The sequence below is a fragment of the Erpetoichthys calabaricus genome, chromosome 12, assembly GCF_900747795.2.
Source record: "Erpetoichthys calabaricus chromosome 12, fErpCal1.3, whole genome shotgun sequence".
NCBI lineage: Eukaryota > Metazoa > Chordata > Cladistia > Polypteriformes > Polypteridae > Erpetoichthys > Erpetoichthys calabaricus.
This window is the reverse complement of record NC_041405.2, coordinates 17,555,286-17,582,346: the sequence shown is the minus strand read 5'-3', so window position 1 is coordinate 17,582,346 and position 27,061 is coordinate 17,555,286. Positions and strand designations below refer to the sequence as shown.

At 39.0% G+C, this 27,061-nt stretch overlaps 1 protein-coding gene across 2 annotated transcripts; it reads right to left on the bottom strand.

Moving 5' to 3' along the window:
• Positions 1-1,053: 1,053 nt before the first annotated feature.
• Positions 1,054-24,859, bottom strand: LOC114662979 (E3 ubiquitin/ISG15 ligase TRIM25-like). 2 transcript variants are annotated; one of them, XM_028816729.2, is made up of 9 exons: positions 24,219-24,859; positions 17,847-17,942; positions 16,355-16,567; positions 13,446-13,593; positions 11,525-11,575; positions 9,943-10,065; positions 9,227-9,256; positions 5,350-5,553; positions 1,054-2,671 (listed from the first exon to the last, which is right to left on the bottom strand). In XM_028816729.2, exons 1-9 carry the CDS (start codon positions 24,795-24,797, stop codon positions 2,457-2,459), a joined length of 1,659 nt encoding a protein of 552 aa, XP_028672562.2. In that variant the 5' UTR covers positions 24,798-24,859; the 3' UTR covers positions 1,054-2,456. The 2 variants fall into 2 exon arrangements, with proteins under 2 accessions (XP_028672562.2, XP_028672563.2); XM_028816730.2 differs by lacking the exon at positions 9,227-9,256 and having other exon boundaries at positions 24,219-24,858.
• Positions 24,860-27,061: the final 2,202 nt, after the last annotated feature.

The following is a 27,061-nucleotide window of genomic DNA, read 5'->3' as shown; positions in this document are numbered from 1 at the left end:
AATAACTATTTGAAAACAAAATTTTAAATAAATAAACAATGTCAGAGTTGAATTTTGTGACCTAAACTCCTATAATGCCATATATTTATGGATAGAGTGGTGGCTCTGAGGCTAAAGATCTGTGCTTCTAGCTGGAAGTTTGACAGTTCAAATCCTTTAACTGCCAGAAGGGATTCTACTCTGTTGGGCCCCTGAGCAAGACCCTTTACCTGAAAATCACTCCAGGGGCGCTGTACAATGGCTGACCCTGTACTCTGACCGCCAAACATCATGCGAAAAGACAGTTTGTTCTCAGCAATGAATAAGGTTAAGTCTCAAAAAGCTAGTACAAGTAAATAATTTATAAAGAATATCAATCAGGATAAAACTGTGGTTTTCTTCCTCCATGGGGGCCAAACTTTAAAAAACATAATAATGTGCAAAGATTGCAAGTTTCATGCCAAAACTATTCATACAAACATAATAAAACTGTCAAAGGGCATTTTACCTATAAACCTCAAACAGTCAAAGTGCTGTCTTCTGCATTGCGTATGTCTCCTTAATGCTCATCCTATGACTTACTGTAAGACCACTTTAACGTTCAAGATTACATTTCTGCTGCAGAGTTCATTTCCAGTTTACCTTTGGTTAACTTCATGTACTTTATTTGTTTTTTTGCTAACATCATTCACTGCTTTTTAAGTTATTTTTCTTGCACTCATTTATATTTGAATCTGAATGAAGGTGATGAGTGAGGCCTGAAATGAACTAGCATCCCATCTCCCACCCAGCGTCTCTAAGATAGGCAGCTTTGAAAATTGATGGATGGTTGGATAGATGAGTTCAAACTTTAACATTTTAATAGAAGCTTTTGCTGCTTGTTTTGCTCATTCAGTTCATTGGGTGAGCTATGTCTTCCACATTTCCAGTAGATTTGAGTAGGCCTTAGCTTTGACTTTCATGTGACATAGCTGAAAAGTGGTTAGAATAGGTTAAGGAGAGAGTGAAAAATTGATAATGAAAGAGTGAATACTTATCCTTTACTTAAGAAAAAAAAACTAAACATCACGGTAATAAATAATGAGTATTTTATTGAGCCATTAAAACTTTCCCTCTTACTGTGTACTGGGAATCTGATCAATAAGCATACAGAGACACAGAAAACATAAACAGTCTGCAAAATAATTGATTGCTGCTGTAAAACAGTCAAACAATTAAAGTGATACCATGAAACAGACACTTAAAATAAACAGGGATAGGTCTCTTAGCACATTACCATTGTACCGCTTTACAAGTTAGTCTTTTAGTTAACTTTTTAAGTTTTAAAATCTTGGAGTGTACCTGTTAAAAGTATGCTCCTTTGCATCCACATCCACCTCATTATAGCAACATGTTCTTTTGTACTCGTGCTAAGCTGAGAAGTGTCCAAAGTCGAAGGATTCCCATTAGACAAAGACTCTCAGCATGCATGTGATTGGCTGTGTGAGGCACAGCAGGCTTTAAGATCCCTCCTGCCCCTGTGATTGGCTTACAGCAGGGAGGCTATGACCAATAAATCTCATCTGTATTCAGCTTCTTATCCATCCATCCTTTCATTTTATAGTTTAATCAATGGATAACTTATTAGGGGGCACAGTGGTATTGAATCACACATTTATAAAGAACTGCTTTCTTACTGCAACATTACCACTGTGTCTCCATAATAAGCTAATACTGGATTGTAGGGAGATGATTAAGATGAACAATGTACAGAATAAATAAACAGACTATCCATTTCACTTTTGTTTTTAAAAAGAAAGATATAATACTATTAGGAAACTAGAGCTTCATTTCCTTAATTACAGTTTGATAACATAACATATTTGATTGCTCATCAGAAAAAAATATTAAATAATATTGGGTAGTTAACTTAAATTAAAAATTGGCAGCTCAGTCATTAAAGTTCTCTAAGAGAGAAACTTTTAGATACTAGGATACACTTCCTAGATTCACCGTAGATTAGATTAGATTATAAACCTCTGCATTTACATACAATCATGTAATTAAATGAAGTGACACAGTTACTAATGGGGGGCAGTTACATTTTTTTTCATTTAATAACAAAAATACTCTCACTTGAGAGCTCTGAAAAAAATACAGCATAAAACAATGTAGCCATTTTCACATAAATCAACAGAAAAATATGAATCGGCAAAGTTACTGGTCTTGTATTGAGCTGGTGGAAAAGCTCAGAGCCCAAGAATCAATGTGGTGATTGTACTGTACAATACTAGACAAGTGATACCACTAGACTGCAAAACTGCTGCAGCAGTTCACGCCATGATATTTTTAAAACTCTTATTTATGTAAGTACTTTTCACCGTTAAAAGAATAGAAAATCATGATTGTTACCTTTTAATCAAAGCAAATCCCTGCTCATTATAAGGCTTGTGTGATTTAGAACCAGCATCCTGTCTCTGGTGGGATACATGCCTTTATTAATGTTGCATTTGAAGTGAACCCCCAAGTATATTAGCAACCTTTTCTAACGATTCACTATTTAATGAACAATCGAGTAAGCCTTGGTTTTCGTAGAAAAGACAGTCAACTGTTTCCATCACATTGCTCTGTTGAACCAGCCTTTTGCTTTCGGTCACTGTGTGGCCAGGTTTGTGAGTGTGATGCATGACAACCAAAATGACGTTCTTCTTTGCTGTGGAAAAACAAAAATACAGCTGTAAATTGCTCAATACAAGTTTAACGTATCTCTCTATTATAAAAAAAAAAAAAAAAACGTAATCTTTGGAAGAGAGACAGAGAGACTTTCACGTCCCGCGAGATGGACACATCGCGTCATACTTACAACCTTTGGAAGCAAGTCCCGTGATACACATGTAAACATACAGAGCAGGTTAGAGATAATGGAAGTAAGAAAATTCTAAAGTCTCAAAAACATGAGAGTAAAGATCACATTAGCTCAAACAAATGGAAAATATTACTCAGTGAAATAACGGAAAAGCGAAACAAGATTGCATAGTGTTTGAGGACATCTGGGGTCAAGAAGGTGCTGTACAGGCTTTTAAATGATCGTAGCACTGCACGAAATGCAGATCATGTGGCACGCGGCAGAGGCAGCAAGCCATGCAGCTGATCGAGCAAAGAGGAGATAAAAAAAACTGTTATTTGTTTCCCATAGTATTACCGTTTAAGAGGGGTTTCGAATGAGCGACCGCATCTCCTTGGAGTGTGTTCTCCCCCCCAACTTTACAACGGCGCGTCGCACTGGTGAGGGGGGAGAGAAGGACAGGCAAGCGGGGTGCAGGTCACGCGACATGGCGGAGGCAGCAAGCCAGCAGCTGATCGAGCAAACAGGAGGTTTAAACAATACTGCCCCCTAGTTACTCAAAATAACAAAATATTTTTGTAGTAATTGTTTAGTAGATTCATTTTCTACACGAAGCCAGTTTGATAAAAGAGCCAAGCAGTGTGCTTAGGGAAAATTTCAGACTCAGCAAAAAGAAAAAAAGAAAAGCGACCAACTGCAAAAAATAAAATCTGTCCACTGTGACAATAAAGCAGACTTAACAGAAATTAGAAACTCAGCCAAAATATATATTTTTTGATTTTAAGGAAGCCAAAAACACTTCAAAATATATGAAGTAGTTATGATAGCAGATGGCACCTTTTAGACTTCTTTAACAATAATTTTAATCAAAGTAAATCTCATAATCTGTTTGTAGTGAACGAGAGATTGCAATCATGAGTGGCTGAAGTGAGGGTCCTGCACTAAGTTGATCGTCTCCATGACAGGTTAATGAGCTTGGAAATATGAGAGGATCTCATGTTAACACCTCATGTTCCTCTGGATCATGTGTTTACTTGTTAATATTCCTCATAATATTATAAAAGCGCATAAGAAATCTGACACATGAGAGGAGACCTTTCAATCCATCAAGCTAATATCTCATTCAAATACTTCTTAAAGGTTGTCAAGGTTCCTGCTTGAATAATTAAGATGTTTGGTTCAATTACAAAATAAACTTTGTGTAACACTAGAAATCTTTTTTGACAATTGTGAGCTCCATTGGGTGAGCTCAATGGCTGAGCTTCATTATTTTAGGGTTAGAAACGTACTGTACAGACTTATCAGATGAAAAAATACAAGAGCTCTCCAAAAAGACCGAGATATTGGTCCCTAGAAAAACATTACTTGGTAAAGGACAGGCCACCTACAACGTTCTCTTTAATAGCAAGAGTGAGGTGATTGAGAATTAACAGTAGGCCAACACAACTCCTCCTGGCCAGGGATATTCACATATACACATATGATTAGTGGGATCCTTCTGTCCAATAGATAGAGTAGACGTTATGGATGTGGGTGTTTGAAGACTCAGCTTTTAAGGGAAAATTGGGACTCTATGATGCCAGAGGGTAGCTTAATTTGGAAATACCACGACTTTTGTTTGAAGCAGCTCTGACTCCAGAAATAATTGAAGGACTTGGATCATGAGTAATCTCCAAGCAGAAGATGATGAAGAAGATCTTTAGGAGGAGATGAATAAGGTTGAAAGGAAACAATGGAAGCTAGATGTTAAGAGAGGGTTAGGGTGAGGGTGCTGGAAAGAGGGAGAGAGAGAGACAGGAGGTAAGATGGAAAGAGTAGTCTTGAGATATCAGGTGTAATCACATGAACAACAAGAATGTCTTGCTTCATGTTTTGCTTGTTTTGCTTATCATTACCCTTAGCCTTTTGTATTAAAGATATATTGACCATTTTTTACTTATTGGAAACATTTTAAATGCAATCGTAATGTTTGTCATTATTGTGAACTCAACAGCTTGGAGGCCATAGGTGAGTTTACAGATAATCAAAATTACCTAACCTATTTTTATTTTTAACAAATTAAAAGAAAAATGGAGTCCTCAGAGAAAATTTACACAACTGGGATTGAATTGCGACCAGCGATCTGAGTAAAGTCTGCACACTCCTCTCATGTCCAAATTGATTTATCTCTAGACACTTTAATATCATAGAGACATATGGTTTAGGTTCATTAACAATTTGGAAATGGACTGTCATCCCATCCAAGGTTAAATTATGGCTTGTACTCAGTATGGTGCACTATGACTCTTAAGTGGGTTTAAGAATGAATGGATGACTAAATTAAGTTATAATCTCACTTGTTAGTCCACATTTGCTGTCCTGAGCAATTCAACTGTTGCTTTATTACACATAAACAAAGAGTAAAAATGCTTCTAAAGGAATAAAAAATGTAAAATGTTCAAGAAGACTCCTTACTGGAAATAAAATAAAAAAAATATATATACTGTAAGTATAAAAGGCACTATATAAAGATCCAAATGACTTACTTTGTATTCATATATACTTACATAAAATGGACTGAAGTGCCCCATTAATGTCTGTTAATATTCGCGAAGCTACTGGACAGAAGACCAGCACTAGCGTGTCAGTGCTGTTGGTAAGTTTGCTTGTGTTCAGTTGAGTTTGATTTCTCCTCAGTTTCTCAGTAAGTTTTCCTAAGAAAGCTTCACCGGCACCGAGGGTTCTCTCTGTCCCATCAACTTCAATGTTAACTATAAAAGTGACATAAATAATATATTTTTACTTAAATAAAATAAGAACAATAGTTTCATGCAAATATACAAGTGAATTGTTGAACATTTTCTACAGTATAAGATATGCTGTGAGGAGGTGTGAGGGGGCAGGGGGCACTCTACCTGCACAGAACGCCAAAGGCAAAATTCACACAAGCAGAAAACTTTGCTCTGGAACCGCAACCAATATTTATAACATAATTACTTTTAATTTTTAATAACATTTAAATTAAATTTACTACTATAGGTTTTAAACTTTATAAAAGTAGCTTAGCATTACATCTAACTGTTTTTTGATTGGCTGATGAGCAAAAGAAAAAAATATCATTAAAAACACTGAAATATAAATAAACAAAATAAACTTCCTGGTCAGAGTGGTTACAAAAACAAAAAGGTAAAGGAACAGAAGTGAGGTGATGGGGATGAGGATGAATCAGATGAGGTGGAGAAGAGTTAAAACTTTTAACTGGACATTTTGCCTTAGTTCATTTTGTCAAATTTCCCTGGCCCTTTTGGTATAAGTTTACATTAAATTTAGGGGTTTTCTATTACAAGTATTTTGGTAATAACTGTTTTTTTTTAGTTTTGCTTTAGGGTTTAATTTTGGTGTTGTGAAATATTTCAGAATGTTTCCTGCACCATTTCTGAGCTCCTATTGTTGGGGTGTGTACCCAGAGGTTGATAATCATGAGGTGTCAGGTTAAACATTCACCTCCATTTTATATCAATGTCTGAATTCACAGATTTAAAAAACAACTGCTTGCTATTTCCTTTGTTTGTCCATCTTTTGGCTAAACAGCTTTGTTTTTGGCATTTTCCACTGTGATTTTTGTCCCTTTTTTGGTTTTGGTTGTTGGTTTTCTAATATTCCGGTATTGAAACATTTTTGTATTTTGACCAGTTTTATTTTTTTCTGCTGCTTTCCTCATAATATACTTTGAGCTTTCCTGCAAAGCACAACATCAAATAGCTGTTGTCAGCATAAACCCCATTTCACCTCCAGGGCAGTCACTAGGAACTCTGGCACATCCATATTACTAACCGAGAATGATAAACTGGATGGCATGGACGCAGGTTTACTAAACCGGATGGCATGAACGCAGGTACACGGCGATGGGACCATGAGACGTACTGCGCAGGCGCATACAGCGCACGTCTCATAAACCGCCATATTGTGAGTGGCACTACTATGGAGGGCGCAGGCGTCACCGCCATATTGTGTGTGGCACTACTGCGGAGTGAAGTTAGGAATAATGCTGCTTGGGATAGAACAAACCGCTGAACGCTTTACACCGAATTCAAACACAATACAGCTCAACGATACAAACACGAGCCCACCTGGATAAGATCAATGAACGCAGGCGCCTACACCGCGCGTCTGAAACTGTGGAAGCTAAGCGGGCATGGCTCCAAGACGAACGAGCTCATCATATAAGAGCTCACCCATCAAAAAACACTCAGTCATGTAGTACACACAGATCATGTGCTCTCAGCACATATAAAGCGCATAAGGACAATACGGAGAATAGAGACCCAAAGGCGTTGCAGAGAAAAAAAGGTGGATAAGATATTATGAAAGCAGTGGAATTCGAAAGGCTCCAACAAACAATGGCTCGATACACATGCAGAGAAAGGTACAGAATATGAAAGCAGTAAAATCCAAAAGTATTGTGGCGTCCCAGCCAGGTTGAGGCTTTTTGGTTTTAAGTGACTGTTAGGTCCGATTGAGGGAGGGCGGAGTTCAGCACGGAAGACTGATAGCGGGGTGTTGATTGATGCGGTAAGGGGTGGCGTTGGAGAGGGTGCTAGAAAGTTGTGTTTGGGGTTAGGACGTCGGCGATTGTTCAAGTAAAACTTTTGTGACATTTTATCATGTCAGTCGCTACAGTATCAAAGAAAAGATAGAAAAGATCGCATTACCGCAACCAAAAGGTGATTAATCATCAGAGCCAGGAGTAATTAAAAAAATAGCAGGACAAAACGAGGTCAGAAATAAAAGGCAAAGAGTAAACAACAAAGTCTTTTCACATTTGCATCATTCAATGAACAAAAACGTGCATTTACACAATAATGGACCATACCCTATGAGAATCTTTGGTCCCGGAACAGTTAAAGCAACAACAAGTTAAATTTCAAACAATACACAATTCGGTCAGGTGTATATTGATGATCACGGAGAAGCGATGCAAATTTTAACAGGCAAAAAAGAAACGTAATGTATATATTCCGCAAATAACATTACACACCAAAGGAGATCGTCACATGCCATTCATATCAAAATGTTTACAGTTTACCGTCAGAATAGCATTTGCTATGACAATCGATAAATCACTGGGACACACATTACAAAATGTCAGATTATTAAGTAGAGACACAGAAACAATATTCACTTACAGGCCTTGTCACAATGTGTCTCCAAAAAAAATGTTTTTAATGAAGCTTTAAAGTAAAAGTGCAAATAATAAAATTGAAACAATTCCAAAGAAACAAAAAACCTGGATAAGATCAATGGACGCATGCGCCTACTACACGCGTCTGAAACTGCGGAAGCAAAGCAAGCACGGGTTCAAAACGAAAGAGCTCGACTGACGGATATACAAACACGAGCCCGCCTGGATAAAATCAATGAATGCAGGCGCCTACAACGTGCGTCTGAAATGCCGCACGCAAAGCAGGCACGGCTCCAAAACGAGCGAGCTCGACTAATGTATTTCAGGATACCCAACGCCGGGGGTAGGCGAGCGAAGTGAGCAGGGGGCGGAGTCCCCTTGTCATTGTTCATAAAAATTAATCACCGACTATATGGATACTTGACTGTGTTCTCTAGGTAAAAATGATGCGCTCATCCATGTACTCAAAAAGTTTAAGATAATTTGTGATTTGTAAATAAGCCAGAAGTGGGAGAGATTCAAGAATATTTTTTGTGTTCATGGATATTTTATAAATCACTCATAGGACATTTTATGAAATAATCGTATGTTCAGGTATAAGATCATCCTACTCATTTTTTTAAAAAATGATGTCCTGCAGGTATTTTAATTCATTATTGCAGTTCAACGATACAAGATTAATTGAGACCACCAGAGGGAGTTTTTGTGAGATAGTCTGAGTACCTATTGAAAGAGCTTTAAAGAGACCTCAATGCAAAAGATTAGATGATCTTGGAGTGGGTAAGGTAGACAACTTTGAGAGTAACTACACATTATAGTTAGGAACTTAGTACTAGGGTGTTGTACCGTGTTAGCCATTATGAATGTAGAGAAAAGCCAAGCAAAATGACACCTTTTATTGGCTAACTAAAAAGATTACTATATGCAAGCTTTCGAGGCAACTCAGGCCCCTTCTTCAGGAAAGATGTATAAGTTAAGAACTTAAAACTGTTTAGGAAATCTGGTTTGTCTTCTACTATCGTTGTTGTTTCTCTTTGGTTCTACCTCTCCCCATGTTTATGGCTGTGCGAAAAACGTACTGTACTATCAGCACTGGTTTTCTTCATATTATTCCTGGTACAGAGCACAAGAGCTCCCCTTTTATTAAATTGCAGGTGTATGTATTATTCTGCCATTTGTACCAAGTCTGTCACTACTATTTCCAGCCATTGTAAGGATATTCCACTTTAACAAATGCGGTATTTGGATGTTTTAATTCATACCAACAGATGTTTTCGATGGTGTACTTCCACCTAGGTGAAGAAAGTATAGAAAAGGTTATTTGCAAATTGACAAAGTTCTTTTTCAGATGTATCAGAAAATGGTTGTGGTGTGTGTGTGTGTAATCTTACTGATATGAGAGGAACCACTAAATACCAAAGTTCCATTAAAGGACAACAGAGGTTTTGAGTTAACATACTGTAGTTCTTTCAGGTAAGGAATAAAGGTACAAATCTATGAACTGTCTACCTTAGCTACACCAAAAAGTATGTTTCAATGCTATTCCCTTAGATGCATTTCTATCTCAAAATCATTGATTCTCATAATAACCGAAGACTTGACCTCAAGTGTCATCAGTAACTGTTCAGAAGGTGCCAGCTTGCAGATTGTTGGACAGAATTTGAGTGGACACCAGATATAAATGTCATTTGTAATTTGGAAGATGCCTTCAACCCTTTTGTTTTTTTTGTAAGAAAAAACAAAAATGGAGAACTAGTGGACAGTCCAACAAGTCTTTAATGATTTACATACTTAATTGGGGATTTATTATTTCATTTTATTGTGCTCTACAGGACAAATGGGCACCAGAGAGGCACAACCTTCAACTAAGATCATTGAGTTCAATGCCATATTCAGCAACCACAACCTTTTTGTTTTTTGTTAACATTGTTACAACCCTACTGTTCTCCATCAACTAAACAGCGAATCTTGCACTGACCTGATGAGAAGAGCGACCTTACACCACTTGAACTTTTTGGATCAGGATCTGGCATGGCTGTCGTGTTCTTAATCTCTAAGCTTTGATCCGGCAAGGAATTTTTTTGGACAAACTTAGCAGGTTCTGAATGGAAACAAGGAAAGAAACATAAATTAGCAATGAGATCTGCACCTATGTGTCTCACTATAGTTTGGATCCTTTGTGAGTAAGATGAGTTTTTCTGGGAGTAGGATAGATCTGGTAAGTGTGAAACAACAAAAAGGAATTATTGTGCGTTTTCTATATAAATTTGGTGTAAAGGATTGGCGCCTTTCTGTTAAAAACGTACAAGATTTTCAGAAACATGTATTGGCTTTAAATAAAACTTATTGTAGAGTGCTTATGGAGCCCAATGCATACATATATAAACCCTTTACCGCACACGGTTAGGCAATTCCTACAGTATGGAAAGCAAATAAATGTCATCCTATTATGTTAAAACGGTGATTGGGCTGATTCCAGTAACTACAGGCCAACTTTCTGAAAACATTAACATTAACTAAGGAAAAGACTGAGCATCAAATTTCAAGAAGAGCTGTGTTAGTGAATAATTAATATGAGTTAGATGGGAAGATTTTGTTCAAGGCTCAGTGTCTAGATAGGTCCAAAGCTCTCTTAAATTTAGGAAGAAAAGGATTATTTATGGTCAAATGAGTGTTATTAGAATCTGATGATGTTAAAATCAGGATCAGTGCTGGGGTTGCTGCTCTTTGAGAAACAAATATAAATGATCTTCCTAGGACTACAAATAAGAAGCTGGTTATGTTTATGGATGATGCAAAAAGGAAGTGGCACAGCCGATAATCTACAATCAGCTGAATCACTATAGGGGGTGTGAAAGATGAATGTTCTCTTCGTTCCCTTGTACTAATCCTTGTCTAAGAAGTTAAGCAGAAGTAAACTTTAAAAAACATGCTTTGCTGAGCAAACAGAAAAATATTTGTCCAAAGGACTCAAGGTCTAAGCATTCCACACATGAGACTGCCTTATCACGTTTTCCCTTAGTTTACATCTGAACGCCATAACAAAGGGGCCAAGAAATCAAGTTGCACAAGGGGCGTTGAAGGGGCTCAAGGATTGTGTAAAATAAAAGTGACGACTGTTGCATTTCATAATGATATTAAATCACGCATTCTAGGGGTATAAAAACTTTGCCCCACCCAACAGACGGGGTTCAGAAGAGCCCTGAGGCTGTCAAGTAATATTGATTGCCTGCTTTCTGAAACTCTGCTCACTGTGACACTGAAGAATAAAAGCTGCTATATAACCACACCTGCTGTCTTGTCTGGTGTCTTCGTCCACAGTGTCCTGGACAGAATACAAACTTATGACACATCACTTTTAACATATTGTACAATTTTGGTCTCCAAATTACACTCACTGAGCAAATCTATGGGAGGCGTGTGTGTTGGACCATACTGGCTGCTGTCTTGGCTTCCCCATTTAAAATCAATAAAACTCTGTTTTTTATTTGAGAATCTTAGCTCCACAGTCAGAAGAAAGCTCAGATTTATACAAAGACGGCTATAGAGTACAGTCTCACCATTCAGTGGTTCACTTCTGCTCGTCGCTTTTGTAGATTGTTCAAGAAGCCCTAGATAAATCAAGAAAAGTGAAAAAGTTAAATCTATTAGAATGACTCTGCTAACATTTCTCAAAGTTTTACTTTTTATTCTGAGCCTGCAATATCTGTGCCGTTTGGATGTAGCAAGTGCTGATGATTGAATGAATAAAACTCTATGAATGATTGAACTTTCATACCTCTAATAGCAGGTTATGAGATGTGACAACTTTTTTGTTTAAACATATGCCGGTAAATAGGTGATGTGAATAAAGTGTTTTAAATCATAAAAGGAATTAGCACAGTGACCCTTACTGCTAGTTTAAAATGTGTTTTACATCCAGAACATTGCAGAACACATAGAAGCTGGTTAAGGCTAAATTTTACAGATGCATTGCAGAAGTTTATCTTCACAAAGAGCACCAGATATGGAATAAGTTACAAGGTATTGTGGTTGAAAGTAGTTTTTATGAATTTTCAGATTTTGACTTGACAGTATTTTAGAGTAGAGTAGCAATCGACATCCTTATGTTCTTAATGCACATGCAGCAAAAAGGCATTATAAACAGAGTGCCTATCACAGAGATACATATATAAAAATAATAAAATATCTAAATATTTTTGCTTTACAAGGGATAACCAAACAAATGAAGTTAGCATAAAAACAAATGGCAGTCAATCAGTAAATGCCTAATGTAATACAGACACAATGATTCAATGTTAACCACTGCAGCCCCGGAGTGTTTCAATTCACTCCTCATACCTCCACAGGTTTTTCCAGTGGCTACGGTGGATTTTCTCTCACATCCTAAAGACGTAAAGGCTAAGTGAACTGGCACAGTTAAACTGGCCCAGTATGAGTGCGGGTGTGTGCATGAATGTGCCCTGTAATGAACTGGCACGTGGTCTGGGGTTGGTTACCACCTCAGCTCTGATCTATGTGACCCTGAACTGGATGAATGTTTGCTTTTGTCTAAACAATACAATACAAAACTATAACCATTGTAATTTAAACTTAAACAAAAAAAATCTATTTTTTCAGTTACTGAACAAATGATCCCTTGCTGATTTTACAAGTTTAGTATTTTTTTGTTGTTGCTGTTTCTCTCGATTACTAAACCTCCACTTAATTCATTGCTTATTTTTTAAAGATACAGAATAATAAAATACACCTTAGCTAACAACCACAATCATCCTGCCCCTCTCTTATAATTCACTTTGCTCTATCACCCCCTATTAATTTTAGCCGCACTTTGTATGATCTTATTTTTTCAGACAATTATTGGCCTGATTTTGATTTTGCACACTTGTGTTCATTAAATATGAGAAATGTTCTCCCTAAAATATACTTATTCCACTACAGAGGAAAGTAGATGTAGGCCAGTCTGTGGGTAAGTCAGGACAAAAGCAACTCTAATCTCATAAGGGATAACAGTCCATCACAAGAGCCCACCTTAGTTCTAAACATGCAAGTTTAACTCCTGAGATGAAGAAGACGTTCAATCAGTAGCATTTGCACTCTCTGTTCAGTTTTTGCACAAGATGCTTTCTTTGTACAATTTGCATATTGTGTGTAATTCCACTTGTCTTTGACAAAATCTTATGCTGTTACTTTGGTTGATGGCTCCAAATTGTCCTGGTGTGAGTAAATGCACTGGTATAGACTGACAGCCCTGTCTGGGTTAGGTTCTGTCAATCTTCCCATCACTGTGATATTTTAGCTGAAATAAACAGGCTAAGACATTGGGTGGGTGGATGGAGTAAGTTGGTTTTACTCTCCCTTTATCACTCTTTAAGTAAATAAATAAGATGAATACATTTAAATCACCAGAGAGACTCTGACCTCCATGTGGTCCTCAGTTGGACTAAGCTTGTCTGAAAATGTTAATTGCCTTTAATTCACCTTTAGGTTTTGGAATCCCCCAGCCACTGTATTCTTCCATATATTTTATCACATCAGACAGGCTCTTCCTCAAAGGCTCAGGCAGCAAGTCTCCGACAACTGTAGCTGTATTTTCATCTTCATTAGGGAGAGCCACAGATGAGAGCTTCTACATGAGAGCCAAAGGAAGAACTCCAGTAACTATTTATGACTTAAAAAAGTCCTTTTTTGGAATATTCATGATCTAACCACCATATAAATTTGACCATGTTCCTGAGCAACATTTTACTACAAACCATAGGAGAAAACAGAAAATGAAACTTCAATGAATGTGAACTTGAGGTGTAACTAACTGAAGTGGAGAACCACAAAAACTAGAATTGGACCTACTAGAGGAGATGAGTGTGGAGAGCAAAAAAACAATGCAAAAATAAATAAATAATTTTGATAAGTAGTTGTCAATGTTGCATTACATACAAGTCTTTGCATTTGACGTACAACATCTAAGTGTCTGTGAATGGCCATGGCGCTGATGTCCTGAAGGACAGGGTCTGAGACATTCATGCATTCATCATGGCTTACCTCAGGTGGCAGAGGCCGTCCATCTTTGTGTGTACAAAGGTGTGACGGACTATTTATGGAGCAGGTTTTTTTATAGATCATGATGGCTTTTTGGCTCATGGTGATGATCGGCTTATAAGCCGATTTTGACTTTCTGAGCCATCTTTTTGGAGTTGTGTGCTGAACTGGAGCTGACATTACACAGGCCAGTATACAGAAATCCTGTGATCCCTCTTCAATTACAGGTTTCAACAAGTGTAGGGTACTTGGTGACGGGCTTTTTTTAGCATGAACTGGCTGAATGTTCAGGAATCTCACAGTCACCCTTGAGTTGTATCAACTCATCTGCATGAGATGGTGTACTATGTGGAATTAAATAACTACTGGTGTGCTCCCTTTTTTAGTCTGATTCTTCTTACTCTTCGTGATGTTTTATAAAATACATATAGTTACTCCAAAGAGTGAGGTGAGGGGGTGTCCCCCTTGGAGTTTTATGCACACTTATATATGTGTATTGATACAAAGAGTGTGTGTGGGGGGTGTTCAGCAGAGAGTGGAGTTGAGTATGAGAGGAACTTGAAGGGGATATCCCCTTGATGATTCGATCAGGCTTAAATACATACAAAATGTGAGCGGGACATGGCGTTACTCACTGTTAGGCAACCACTATCTGCCACAAAAGCAGAGAAATGGCAGCACTGGCGCATACTGTCCCCTGGGTATAATTTACATGCTCTTCAGATACATACAATTTCCTTATGTACCCTGTTGGGGTGAGCAGGCCAAGATCAAAAGGTGATTTCCAGTGAAATTTGTGCATTTGACTACACACATGTTGTGATCAAGACACCATTGCAGATTGATTGGCTTTTGTAAACAGAAAAAAATGTAACTAAAATACAACTAATATGTGATGCTTAAATGTATCTGACTAATGTTGTTGCAAGGTGGCCGGGCTGAAACTACGATTCCTTTATTTTATCAAACAGTAGTGTGTGAAGCAGACTTCAGAGTTATGTGGTGTATAATAGTTGGCTTCTTGCTAGCACTGCCATTGCTATTTATGTCATACAACAGACAGACAAAATAGATAGGCTACATAGTAAAAGAAATTGACTTTACATGTATACATAAGGTGTTATTGTCAACAATGAAGATGAGAGAACATATCAGATAGCTGTCATAGAATTAGCTTAAGAACACCAGAATGTGACTGACAAATCATGAAAATATGTAAAGAAATGAGATTTTCTACTCACTTCATTGGCCTGCCACCTGAATTTGTTAAAGTTCGAACACCAAAATTATCTGCATAGGACTTGTAGATGGTGGAAATTTGACATAACCCTAAGCCAATTCGTTTTTATAAATCTCAACCTTGTTGAAGCAGGCTGGTGCAGACACCCTCAGCCCCAAAGAAGGCACTCAGAGTCTCAGGATAGGCAGCAGAATCAAGATTTATTGTATGGTGGACATGCAGACTCACGTCTGATGGGATGGGATGAGCGAGCAGCCATGGGCCATTATTCATCCTCATCTGACTCCTAACATTCCCCTGCTCTAGTTCTGTCCCTAATTAATTCCACCATTATTTCTCAGCTGAGAGGGTGTCAAACCCCACTCTGTCCATCATCTCTGTCTGACAAGGCCTACCCATACTCCCTAATAGCTCAGCGCTTGCTACCATTATTTACAGCCAAAGAGTTCACCTTCCCTCTCTACAGGAGTAGTGTAGGAGGGGTCCATCCTTTTCCAGCTCTCCTGCACGTCTAACCTTTGGCTGATGAACTATTGTTGGTTTCTAGCAATAAAAAATTAGTAAGCATAAATCTTTTTAATTCTAACTCTTACATCTTATTTCTTAGTGAAATATAGTATTTACTATTCTCATGTACTTATAATACTTATCTAATATGTAGAGATTGACAATTTCAAAAATACAATGACTTATGCACATTTATGAGGATGAGAAAATTGTACCCATGAGATCCCATTAGATTAGCATGAGGTTGAAACATAGTAAGGGACAGGCCAAGGTCAAAACTAGCAAATAAGACACGAAGGCAATTAAAGAATCAAAGTCAGGAAACAAAAAGAGTTCAGATTGAAACAGAATCTGTCACTTGGCCTCCTTGAGAAAAAAAACAAAACAACTATGTTAACGTTTTTAGCTGCATTTTATTCAACCATGGGATAGCACTAGGTGGCTCTGCCACAATATTTATTGTTCATGTGACACATCTCTGTGCATCATATACACAAAATATTTCCAGAACTGATATAGAGAATAACATTGGCCAGTATAAATAAAAACGCTTTTAAAGTTCTAAAAACATATTTATCATTTACTCTTTTTCCTCTCCTATTACCTGAAGGAAGTGGATGTGGTCCACAACTTGTGAGAGTTCTGCCAGCTCAGTGCCTTCCCTCTTCAGCTCCTCGATCTCCTTCTCTAGTTGCTTCATGAGCTCATCACCTTTCCTCACTTGATTCTTCTCATTATCTCTGATCAGCTTAGTTACCTCTGAAGACAGAAATCTGAAAATATCCTCATATTCCCTCACTCCATTTGCTGTGTCCCTCTGATAAAAAGAAGGTTAGAATTCTACTAAATCTCTTGTGCTTTTAGGCTTCATTTCAGTAATCTGGACAGCCAATACCACCAAATAATGATAATAAATAACCAAGATCACCATACAAACAGGAAATATCAATGGGATGTTTTTAACTTACAGATGTAAATGTATAATACTCAGCTAGGCTGAAAATATATGGCTTTAACCAAATCTCATTAAGTTTTAATGCACAGGGAATAGAATCATCTTAGAAGAGACAAGGGGGCTCTGCCCCCTGCTCGCTTCGCTCGCCTACCCCCGGCGTTGGGTATCCTGAAATACAATAGTCGAGCTCGTTCGTTTTGGAGCCGCGCCCACTTGGCTTGCGACATTTCAGACACGCGTTGTAGGCTCCTGCGTTCATTGATTTTATCCAGGTGGGCTCGTGTTTGTATATCCGCCAATCAAGCTCGTTCATTTTGAACCCGTGCCTACTTTGCCTCCGCAGTTTCAGATGCACATTGTAGGCGCCTGCATTCATTGATCTTATCCAGGTGGGCTCGTGTTTGTATCGTTGAGCTGTATTGTGTAAAGCGTTCAGCGGTTTGTACAATCCCAAGCAGCACATTTGTTATATCTGCTATTTCCGTTAGTTGAGCTGTATTGTGTTTATCCAGGCGGGCTCGTGTTTGTATATCCGTCAGTCGAGCTCGTTCGTTTTGAACCTGTGCCTACTTTGCTTCCGCAGTTTCAGACGCGCATTGTAGGCGCCTGCGTTCATTGATCTTACCCAGGTAGGCTCATGTTTGTATCGTTGAGCTATATTGTGTTTGAATTTGGTGTAAAGCATTCAGCGGTTTGTACAATTCCAAGCAGCACATTATTCCTAATTTCACTCCGCAGTAGTGCCACTCACAATATGGCGGTGATGCCTGCGCATTCCGTACTATGTCGGCTTTCACTATGCTGTGTAGGCGCCTTTGCCTTTCTTATCTTTATGGACCTGTGGGGCCTCCGTAGCCTCTTCCGTTTGAATCTGGGCTGCAGCGCAGAATCCTCTTTTTTGTGTGGCTGTGTCGTTAGTCGTTAGCTATGGGCGCGTTGTTGCTTCATTTCTCATTCACGTCAGTTGAGCTCTTTCGTTTTTGGGCCGTGACTCCTTTGTTCGCGGTGGATATGACTTCGCTTGCAGTTTATGAGACGCACGGTGTACGCGCCTGCGCAGTATGTCTCATGGTCCCATCGCCGTGTACCTGCGTCCATGCCATTCAGTTTACCATTCTCGGTTAGTAATATGGATTCTCACCTGCAATTTCTCCACAGCAACTCGTGTGTCCATCATCTGTTTCTCTTTCTTGTAGATTCCTTGTTTAATCTTGTCTATTGTCACCTTAACCTCTTTCTGTGAGGAGAAACAGAAGTGAATGAAATATTTAACCATTTTGTACTATTTCTTTTACAAATAACTAAATTGTTTGATTCATACCAGATGTGACTTTACTGCCTCAATCCAACACTAGAGAGACATCAATGAGCTGATGGTCCTTGTAAGGCTAGAAGTTAGAGGACATTCAAAAGGACCTGGAAAACTCAGAAAAACATTGTATTGAACACAGGCTGTCAATACAGCCGAGGTCAAAAGTTTTGAGAATGACATAAATATTAATTTTCACAAAGATTGCTGCCTCCATTTTTAAGATAGCAATTTGCATCTACTCCAGAATGTTATGAAAAGTAATCAGATGAATTGCAATTAACTGCAAAGTCCATCTTTGCCATGAAAATGAACTTATTCACAAAAAAACATTTCTACTGCTGTTGTGAAGAAGGCTTCAGGGAGCCCAAAAAATTCCAGCAAGTGCCAGGACCGTCTCCTGAAGTTGATTCAGCTGCGGGATCGGGGCACCACCAGTGCAGAGCTTGCTCAGGAATGGCAGCAGGCAGGTGTGAGTGAGGTGAAGACTTTTGGAGGATGGCCTACTGTCAAGAAGGGCAGCCAAGAAAAACATCAGGGACAGACGGATATTCTGCAAAAGGTACAGGCATTGGACTGCTGAGGACTGCTGGGGTCAAGTCATTTTCTCTAATGAATCCACTTTTTGTTTGGGGTATCCAGAAAAAAGAAAAGGTGAGCGCTACCATCAGTCCTGCATCATGCGAACAGTAAATCATCCTGAGACCATTCATGTCACGTGGGGTTGCTTCTCAGCCAAGGGAGTGCAGAGCTCACTCACAATTTTGCCTAAGAACACAGCCATGAATAAAGAATGGGTCCAAAATATCCTCTGAGAGCAACTTCTCCCTACTATCCAAGAACAGTTTGGTGACCCACAATGCCTTTCCCAGCATGATAGAGAACCGGGCCATAAGGCAAAAGTGAGAACAAAGTGGCTCTAGTAACAAAACATCAAAATTTGGGGTCCATGGCCAGGAAACTCCCCAGACCTTAATTCCATTGAGAACTTGTGGTCAATCTTGAAGAGGCAGGTGGACATTCTGACAAACTCCAAGCATTGACTATGCAAGAATGGGCTGCTATCAGTCAGGATTTGGCCCAGAAGTTGATTAACAGACAGCATGCCAGGGAGAATTGCAGAGGTCTTCAAAAAGAAAGAAGGTCCAACACGGCAAAGATTGACTCTTTGCATAAACCTAATGTAATTGTCAATAAAAGCCTTTGAAACTTGTGAAAAGCTTGTAATTTTAGTTCAGTATACCATACAAACATCTGACAAAAACATTTAAAAACACCAAAGCAGCAAATTTTGTGAAAACCAATACTTGTGTAATTCTCAAAACCTTTGGACACGACTGTACATTTTACTTTCTAGAGAAACGTGGTGCCTTCCATCGATCAATGCTAAAACCTTGGACCAAGGACTAATGTTTTATAGAGGTGGAACAAATTCACACAATTGGTTAGTCTTTGACCATTTGCCTTTACTATCCAAGTCAGGACTGGCATCAGGCTTAAGAAACCTGAAGTGATGTTATGTGGTTTTGGGTAATCAAGTTGTGAGTCCTGCTTCTTTCTTTTGCTTTATCTCGACATACACATTGGCACACCTTCACAATAAAGGGTCTCATCCTACGGGAAGCCTTTTCCTTCCAAAGTCATTTAACTGAAATTCACAGTTCCACTTTTAAGTGAAACTTTCCCACACATCATTTACAGTTTACAGTCATTCTACTCCCGAAGGGGACAATCAGGAAAATGCCAAGTGGTTTAGATGTCACACTACATCAGAGTACCTGGAGATAAACCTCCACCTTGACACAAGTCAAGTCAAATTGGGGAGCATGCACTGGTACAGTGCGTTGCCGCACCCACTACACGTCGAAACAGCTCGGGATCCTGGTTGGCAACCCCCCAGGCAGACACGCGGTACAGTCCTATCCTCCGGAAATGACCCTCTATCTGCCACAACCAGGTGTTACGTGGGCGACCCCTTGGCCTGGTCCAGCCACTTGGGTCCCCAACAATGAGGATCTTATGAGCCGGATCAACCTCTGGGAAACACGCCACATGGCCGTAGTGGCGTAATTGACGCTCCCTCACAATGCAGGTAATGTGCCTCATTCGGGACTCCATGAGCAACCACTCATTCGACACAAAGTCAAACCAAAGGTACCCAAAGATTTTCCAGAGAGACACAGTACCAAAGGAGTCCAGTCTTCATCTCAGGTCACTGCATAGCATCCATGTCTCACAACCATATAGTAAGACAGGAAGCACCAGGACTCTAAAGACTTGGACCTTCGTCCTTTTGCATAGATATCGGAAACGCCACACACCCCTTTCCAGCGATCTCATGACCCCCCATGCTCTCCCAATCCGTCTACTGACTTCACAGGAAGAGTCACCAGAGACATGAATGTCACTGCCAAGGTAAGTAAACCTCTCAACAAGGTCGACACTCTCTCCGCAAACAGACACACTGCTGATGGCTTGACACAGAACACAAGTAAACTGTGAACACCTCAAAAGTCTTCAGTATTTGACTGGGAAACAGAGCCTCGGTGAAGTTTCTCATCATCACTCATCTTGGCCCTTGTTTTGGCACTCAGAAGAATGAGAAGGGAACAAGGCAGGGTAACAGACCGGTGTTGATTCAATTCTATGTAGAGAGCACAAAGCACACCAGGTTTCCTGTTTTTAATTTTTCCACTCGTGAGTGTGTTTATTTTATGATTTACTAGGGGGCTCTGCCCCCTGCTCGCTTCGCCCCCCAACCCCTGGGTTTGGTTAACCGGATATACAATTTTAAGAGATTGTTATTTTAGTGAATGAGTTAGTAGTACATTGCTTGTAAGTTGGGCATGACGTGCAAAAGTCACCATCTCACGGGTCTTGCTTCCTAAGGTTGTAATGTCTAGTCTCGCGTGACGTCAATGTGTCTCTCCGAGATGATCACGTCTCGACCCAAGATTTTTTTTATAATAGATAGACAGAAATGTCTGTTTTGATATCTGTGGCTCCCAGGGGTAAATTAAGAACCTACTTACTGTACAAGAATCTATCACTTTTCTGCTTCAGGGCAACAGAAATCCTTTCCCCATCCTAGCAGCATGGAGTGTGAGGTGCATACTCACCCTGGAAAGGTTAACCTTGGGGTACACTCTAACACATTGACTTGTGGTGGCCAATTTAGAGCTAATGGTCTTTCTAATAAACACATCTTTGGGATGTGGAAAGAAATCTCATGCAAACTTGAGGAGACCATGTCAAATCTACACAGGCAGTGCCTTGGGAAGGATTTAAACTGAGGCCTTGGACCTGTGAGACATAATTTAACCATTGCAGGTAGTGCCCATTAGAAGAAGGGAAACAAAGTTCTGAGATATTAAAAAAATCATTACCTTCTTTATTACAGTTTTTGTCAAATGTTTGATGCAATTCACACGTTAGAAATACTCTTAATGCAGTTGTGGAATCAGCAGTGTGTTTCTCATTGTGTTTGTACAAACTGCCATTGTGTCTACACATATTTCACTACGAAAGACATTTTGTTGTTGTGTTCATGCATTCCTCATCTGACTCAGACAACTTATGAGAACAGTCAAAATTACAGACCTCTCACTCACCTTGATACTGTCCTGCACTGCATTAATGTTTTCAATCAAATCATTTTAATCTTTCATCAAATATGCATGAAAGTACAAGGCTCGTCACACACTGTTAGGGGTTGTAGTAAAATTGCCCTTCATATGAGAAAAAATTTAATTCCAACCCTTCAGAAACAGGTTCAGTTGAAACAGAAACAAACACGTGTTCTCAATCTTGTGTCACAGGGGCATGTCGGCACTGCAGTAATTACACACAAACATGTATGGATGATCAGGCTCCACCCAGTGCATGACGTTGAAAATGGAACAGGAAGCAGGTTTCATGCAAGTGTGCTGCTACTGCTGAACATGGCGGCAATTCACAATGTGGCAGCCATTGGGCCCTGCAACACAGACCAACTCCTTCACCTCTTGGATGGGTTCTACAATGCCCTCATTCCAGAGAATGCGAGGGCCTATGTGCCATGTCAAGTGGTGATTAGGGACAATAAATGTTTTCAACACTTCCACCATGTGAGGGAATTGGTTTGAAACCCACCAACATATGATACTGGTTTGCCTGCCATCTTATTCACCATTCGTCAACCCAACTGAGAAATTCTCTCTACTTGGAGATGGAAGGTGTATGATTGCCAGCTCCATAATCAGATGTTGTTACTGCAGGCAATGGATACTGGCTGGGAGGACATCACACCTGAGGCTTGTTGGGCCCGGGCGCGGCAGGCAAAAAGAAGGGGAGACATCAGGGGTGATGCAGACACAATGGCGTAACCTAACAGAGATGAGAGACTGGATGCCACTTGAGGGATTTGTACTGGTATATCCAGATATACATGTATATGTAGTATGAATTTACGGTACTATAATTGGTGTTATGATTGTATATTCTTCTTTTCTAATTTCCAAAACATAGTTCCATATTTATCATATTGCTTTTCTCAGTTACAGCAATTATATTGTGTAAAATTGCAAATAAGTCATTCTCAAGTCATTTTTGAGTCCAAACACTTTTTTATTCTACATTTTTTGTATTACTCTCTATTTTAGTAAGGCTTTGATTAAAATATCAAAACATTTGGTGTCTAAGTCTTAAAGCACTGGTGAAAGGCTTTTCTTCATGGGTGACAATATTGATGTGACTTTGCATGATTCAGCACATGTGAACGAGGTTTGAATTGTTTTTGTCGCTTTTGCACAGGTGAGTTAGTGTTACGAGAAAGGCCCTGAACTGTTTTGAGATCTGCATTAAGACGTGTGAGAATCACGTCTCCGATGTATTAATTGCATCAAAGCGATCGAGAAAAACTATGATATCTGTATATTTTTTTGTCAAATATTTGTACTTTTGTAATTATAAAATTCCTTTTTCTATGTTGGAATGTATGGTGGCCTTTAATAGTGAAGACAAGCACACTAAAAAGAAATTCAATAAATAAGATTAACTATCATATCCAAAATATGTAGTGTGAAATAACATAATATTATGATGGTATAAACACCACAAGCATAAAGGTTAGGAATAAGGCTCAAACCCAGGATGCCAAATCTCCATGAGGCAATTCCTAATGGTCAGGCAAAGTGGACAGTTGAGGCCATTTTGGATAACCTGGAGATACAAAAAGCCGGGCCTTTCAAGAACAACATTGTTAGAAGTGCTTCCTGGCTTACCACTGCTATTTTTACTAAATAAAATGGAGTTGTGTGTTTTATTACATCCTTGTTTATCAGAGCACGGGAGAGTTGTAACTTGAGGCATGATGGTTTACATGCAAGTGAATATTTAATGATACTCTATACAAGTGACACACTAATAATTCTTTTACTACTACTATTAAACATAACCGTTGTGATCGTCTCCACTAATTTCATTCTTTGCCATTAAATTTCCAAAGCTTTTTTTAGAGATGATAATCATTAGTTTGCACATCACAGTGAGCTTGTGTTATAATAAGATAGATAGATAGATAGATAGATAGATAGATAGATAGATAGATAGATAGATAGATAGATAGATAGATAGATAGATAGATAGATAGATAGATAGATAGATAGATAGATAGATAGATAGATAGATAGATACTTTATTAATCCCAATGGGAAATTCACATAATAAGCAGAATTGCAAAATGAATGAATGAATAAATGAAAGAATGAGCAAACAAATCAATGAAAAGACAAAACACATCAATTAAACGAAGAAGTGAATGGAAAAATCAATAAATGAGTAACTCTCGTAAAATAGACTAATCAAAGAAAAGACTGGGTTCCCTTACTTTTTCACAGTACGGCTGTTTGATGAATGTGTTCAATAAAAACATGAAAGATTACACTTGTTTGTGTGATATTAATGTAAGCATGTTGTGTTTTCTATACTTGTGACTCTGATAAAGTTCAGAACACATTTATTTTATAACCAATTAACACAGAAAACCAGGTCATTCCAAATGGTTCATATACATTTTACTGCAAATATATGGGAGAATGAGTGAATAAATAAGTTACTGAGTGCTTCATCGAGCAAATCATTAAATAAAGTAAATCATTAAAGTTTTCTGTTGCAGTGCAACCCCACATTGTTGAAATTACAATAAACTTAAACCCCCATGCTTACCTTCTTCTCAGAGCTTTCCAGTTCAGGCCTGACCAGTTCATGGCCTTTGTGCTCAGTTAACACACACTCAGAGCAGATGCACCTCTGATCTTTCCGGCAAAAGAATTCCAGCAGTCGGAGGTGCTGTGGGCAGAGCTTCTGATGGATGTTTCCTATTGGCTGCTCCAGTTTGTGTCTCCTCAGTGCTGCAGACTCTCTGTGGGGCTGAATGTGAGTCTCACAGTAAGAGGCCAGGCACGTCAGGCAGGTCTTCAGAGCTTTCACATTTCCCCCTGTGCATACGTCGCAGGGCACGACCTCAGATCCTGTGTAACTCATCAAAGTCGTATAACTCAGCTCTTCCTTCTTCACTTTCTCTATGATTTCTGCCAGCAATGTGTTTATGTTAACAGCAGGCCCTGAAGAGAATCTTTCTTTGCACAGAGTGCATGTGTACCCTCCATACCAACCAGGAACTTTTTTAAGACACCTCGAGCAGAAATTGTGCCCACAGATAAGGGAGACGGGATTCTTCATAATCTCCTTACAGACAGAGCAGAGAAAACAATCCTTTAGCACTGAAATATTCACTTCTGCCATCTTGCTTCAGTGGCAGCAGAAACTCCCAGACAGAAGAGAATTGAAAATGAAACAAACCTCCCTCACTTCCTGAACTTCGTGAGGCCGGGATATGAGCTGCTGACATCACTGGCACAATCAGTCCAGTAAAGGAGGGGCAGGCAGAAAAGAAAAGAGGAGGTTTGCTTCTTTTTTAAATATTAGAGACGTGTTCAGGTAAAATAGAAAACATAACACTATAAGTGATCAGAAAATGAATAGTAAAATGATAGATAAAGCAGAATTCTATATTTTAAAGGAAAATGATTAAAGTAGGCGGCACGGTGGCGCAGTGGGTAGCGCTGCTGCCTCGCAGTTGGGAGATCTGGGGACCTGGGTTCGATTCCCGGGTCCTCCCTGCGTGGAGTTTGCATGTTCTCCCCGTGTCTGCGTGGGTTTTCTCCGGGGGCTCCGGTTTCCTCCCACAGTCCAAAGACATGCAGGTTAGGTGGATTGGCGATTCTAAATTGGCCCTAGTGTGTGCTTGGTGTGTGGGTGTGTTTGTGTGTGTCCTGCGGTGGGTTGGCACCCTGCCCAGGATTGTTTCCTGCCTTGTGCCCTGTGTTGGCTGGGATTGGCTCCAGCAGACCCCCGTGACCCTGTGTTCGGATTCAGCGGGTTGGAAAATGGATGGATGGATGGATGGATGATTAAAGTAAAAGAAACATTTTAAGGAGGGTGTTGGGGTTAGTTCTGCTGCCTCACAGCTCCAGGCTGCTGGGTTCAAATCCAGTCTGTGTGAAGTGTGAACATTCTACCCATGTCTATATCTCATATTCTAAAGATGTGTGTTATGTTTATTCAGAGATTATTAATTGGTCCTTCAAGAATAAATTTGTTGTTTCATGGGCTGGTGCTTCATCACTGAATCTGGACCAGTGTATTCAGAAAATGTATAAGCATATAAGAATTTAAACGGAAGTAGAAATTAGCTCAATAACCCCACTATTCACAGAAACCTGTTTTCTAAAACGGCAGGTAAATCATTATCTCAGTTTGAGAAACTGGGTTATTGGCCTCTGAGAAATCTGGTTGATGGAGGAAAATATCTCCATGAATAACCCAAACTATGTGGCCATGTAAACCCTTAACTGGGTTGCCATTAAGGATATACAGTAGTAGTTTCTGCACATCCGTCAGCTTGCGCATGTATTTGTTTTGCTCATGCTTTCAGCAGCCACAGGTACAAGTGTTCACAAAACAGATTTCCAGAGGCAATAATGTTTGGGCGCTCACATTATTTCACCTTATGGTTATAATAATCTGTCTCAGTATTTCAGAAATTGCTAAATTTATGTAGAGGAGCTGAACACACAGTGCTAAACTCAACCACACAATCCTGAGAGCAGTAGGGTAACACAGTAAAAGTAGCGAGTATTACATAGTCTGACTAACGCAATGCTTAACTTATTAAAGTAACAATGCCTACATTATTATTATTGCAACACCACTGGGTAAGGTAAGAAGCACATGTACCAGTACGCCACTCTTTTGCAGGGCTTAGTTGCACAGCCAAAGAGAAGTAGAGTAATTGCATAAGTTAAACACAAAAAAGGCACTTATCTAGGAATAAATATAGGAAGAAAGTAATCATGTATGTATCGCTCTGTAAGCATGGATTGAACCCTGCTGACATTCACTTAAATGCTCATACAGAGCTTTCTCTACATGAACGTAGCAATGAAAGATGCATCATGAATAATGAACACCAAGCAACAGTAAGTGAACACATAAACCCCGTGTAGTTTCTGATTAACACTGATGTACCAGACATAGTTACTGACCCACATACACATATGGATGTACTAAAACGCCAAGAGGTGAAATTCCCACACTGAGTTTGCTGACTTACACTCAATCAGGTTAAAATACTTTATTTGAAAATCTGATTAGCAATAATATTCAAATGACAAAGGAACCAGAACACTGAAAAAAATGGCATGTCAGATTAAAATAAAAAAATACAGTATGTACATCAGTTGCACATAATAAAATAGTTTTTATCAAAAATAATTTAACAATGCTTAATGCACTAGATAGATAGATAGATAGATAGATAGATAGATAGATAGATAGATAGATAGATAGATAGATAGATAGATAGATAGATAGATAGATAGATAGATAGATAGATAGATAGATAGATAGATAGATAGATACTTAATTAATCCCAAAGGGAAATTCACAAATTAATATATCCTGAATTAAATATATCCTGAAACACTAAATTAATATATCCTGAAACA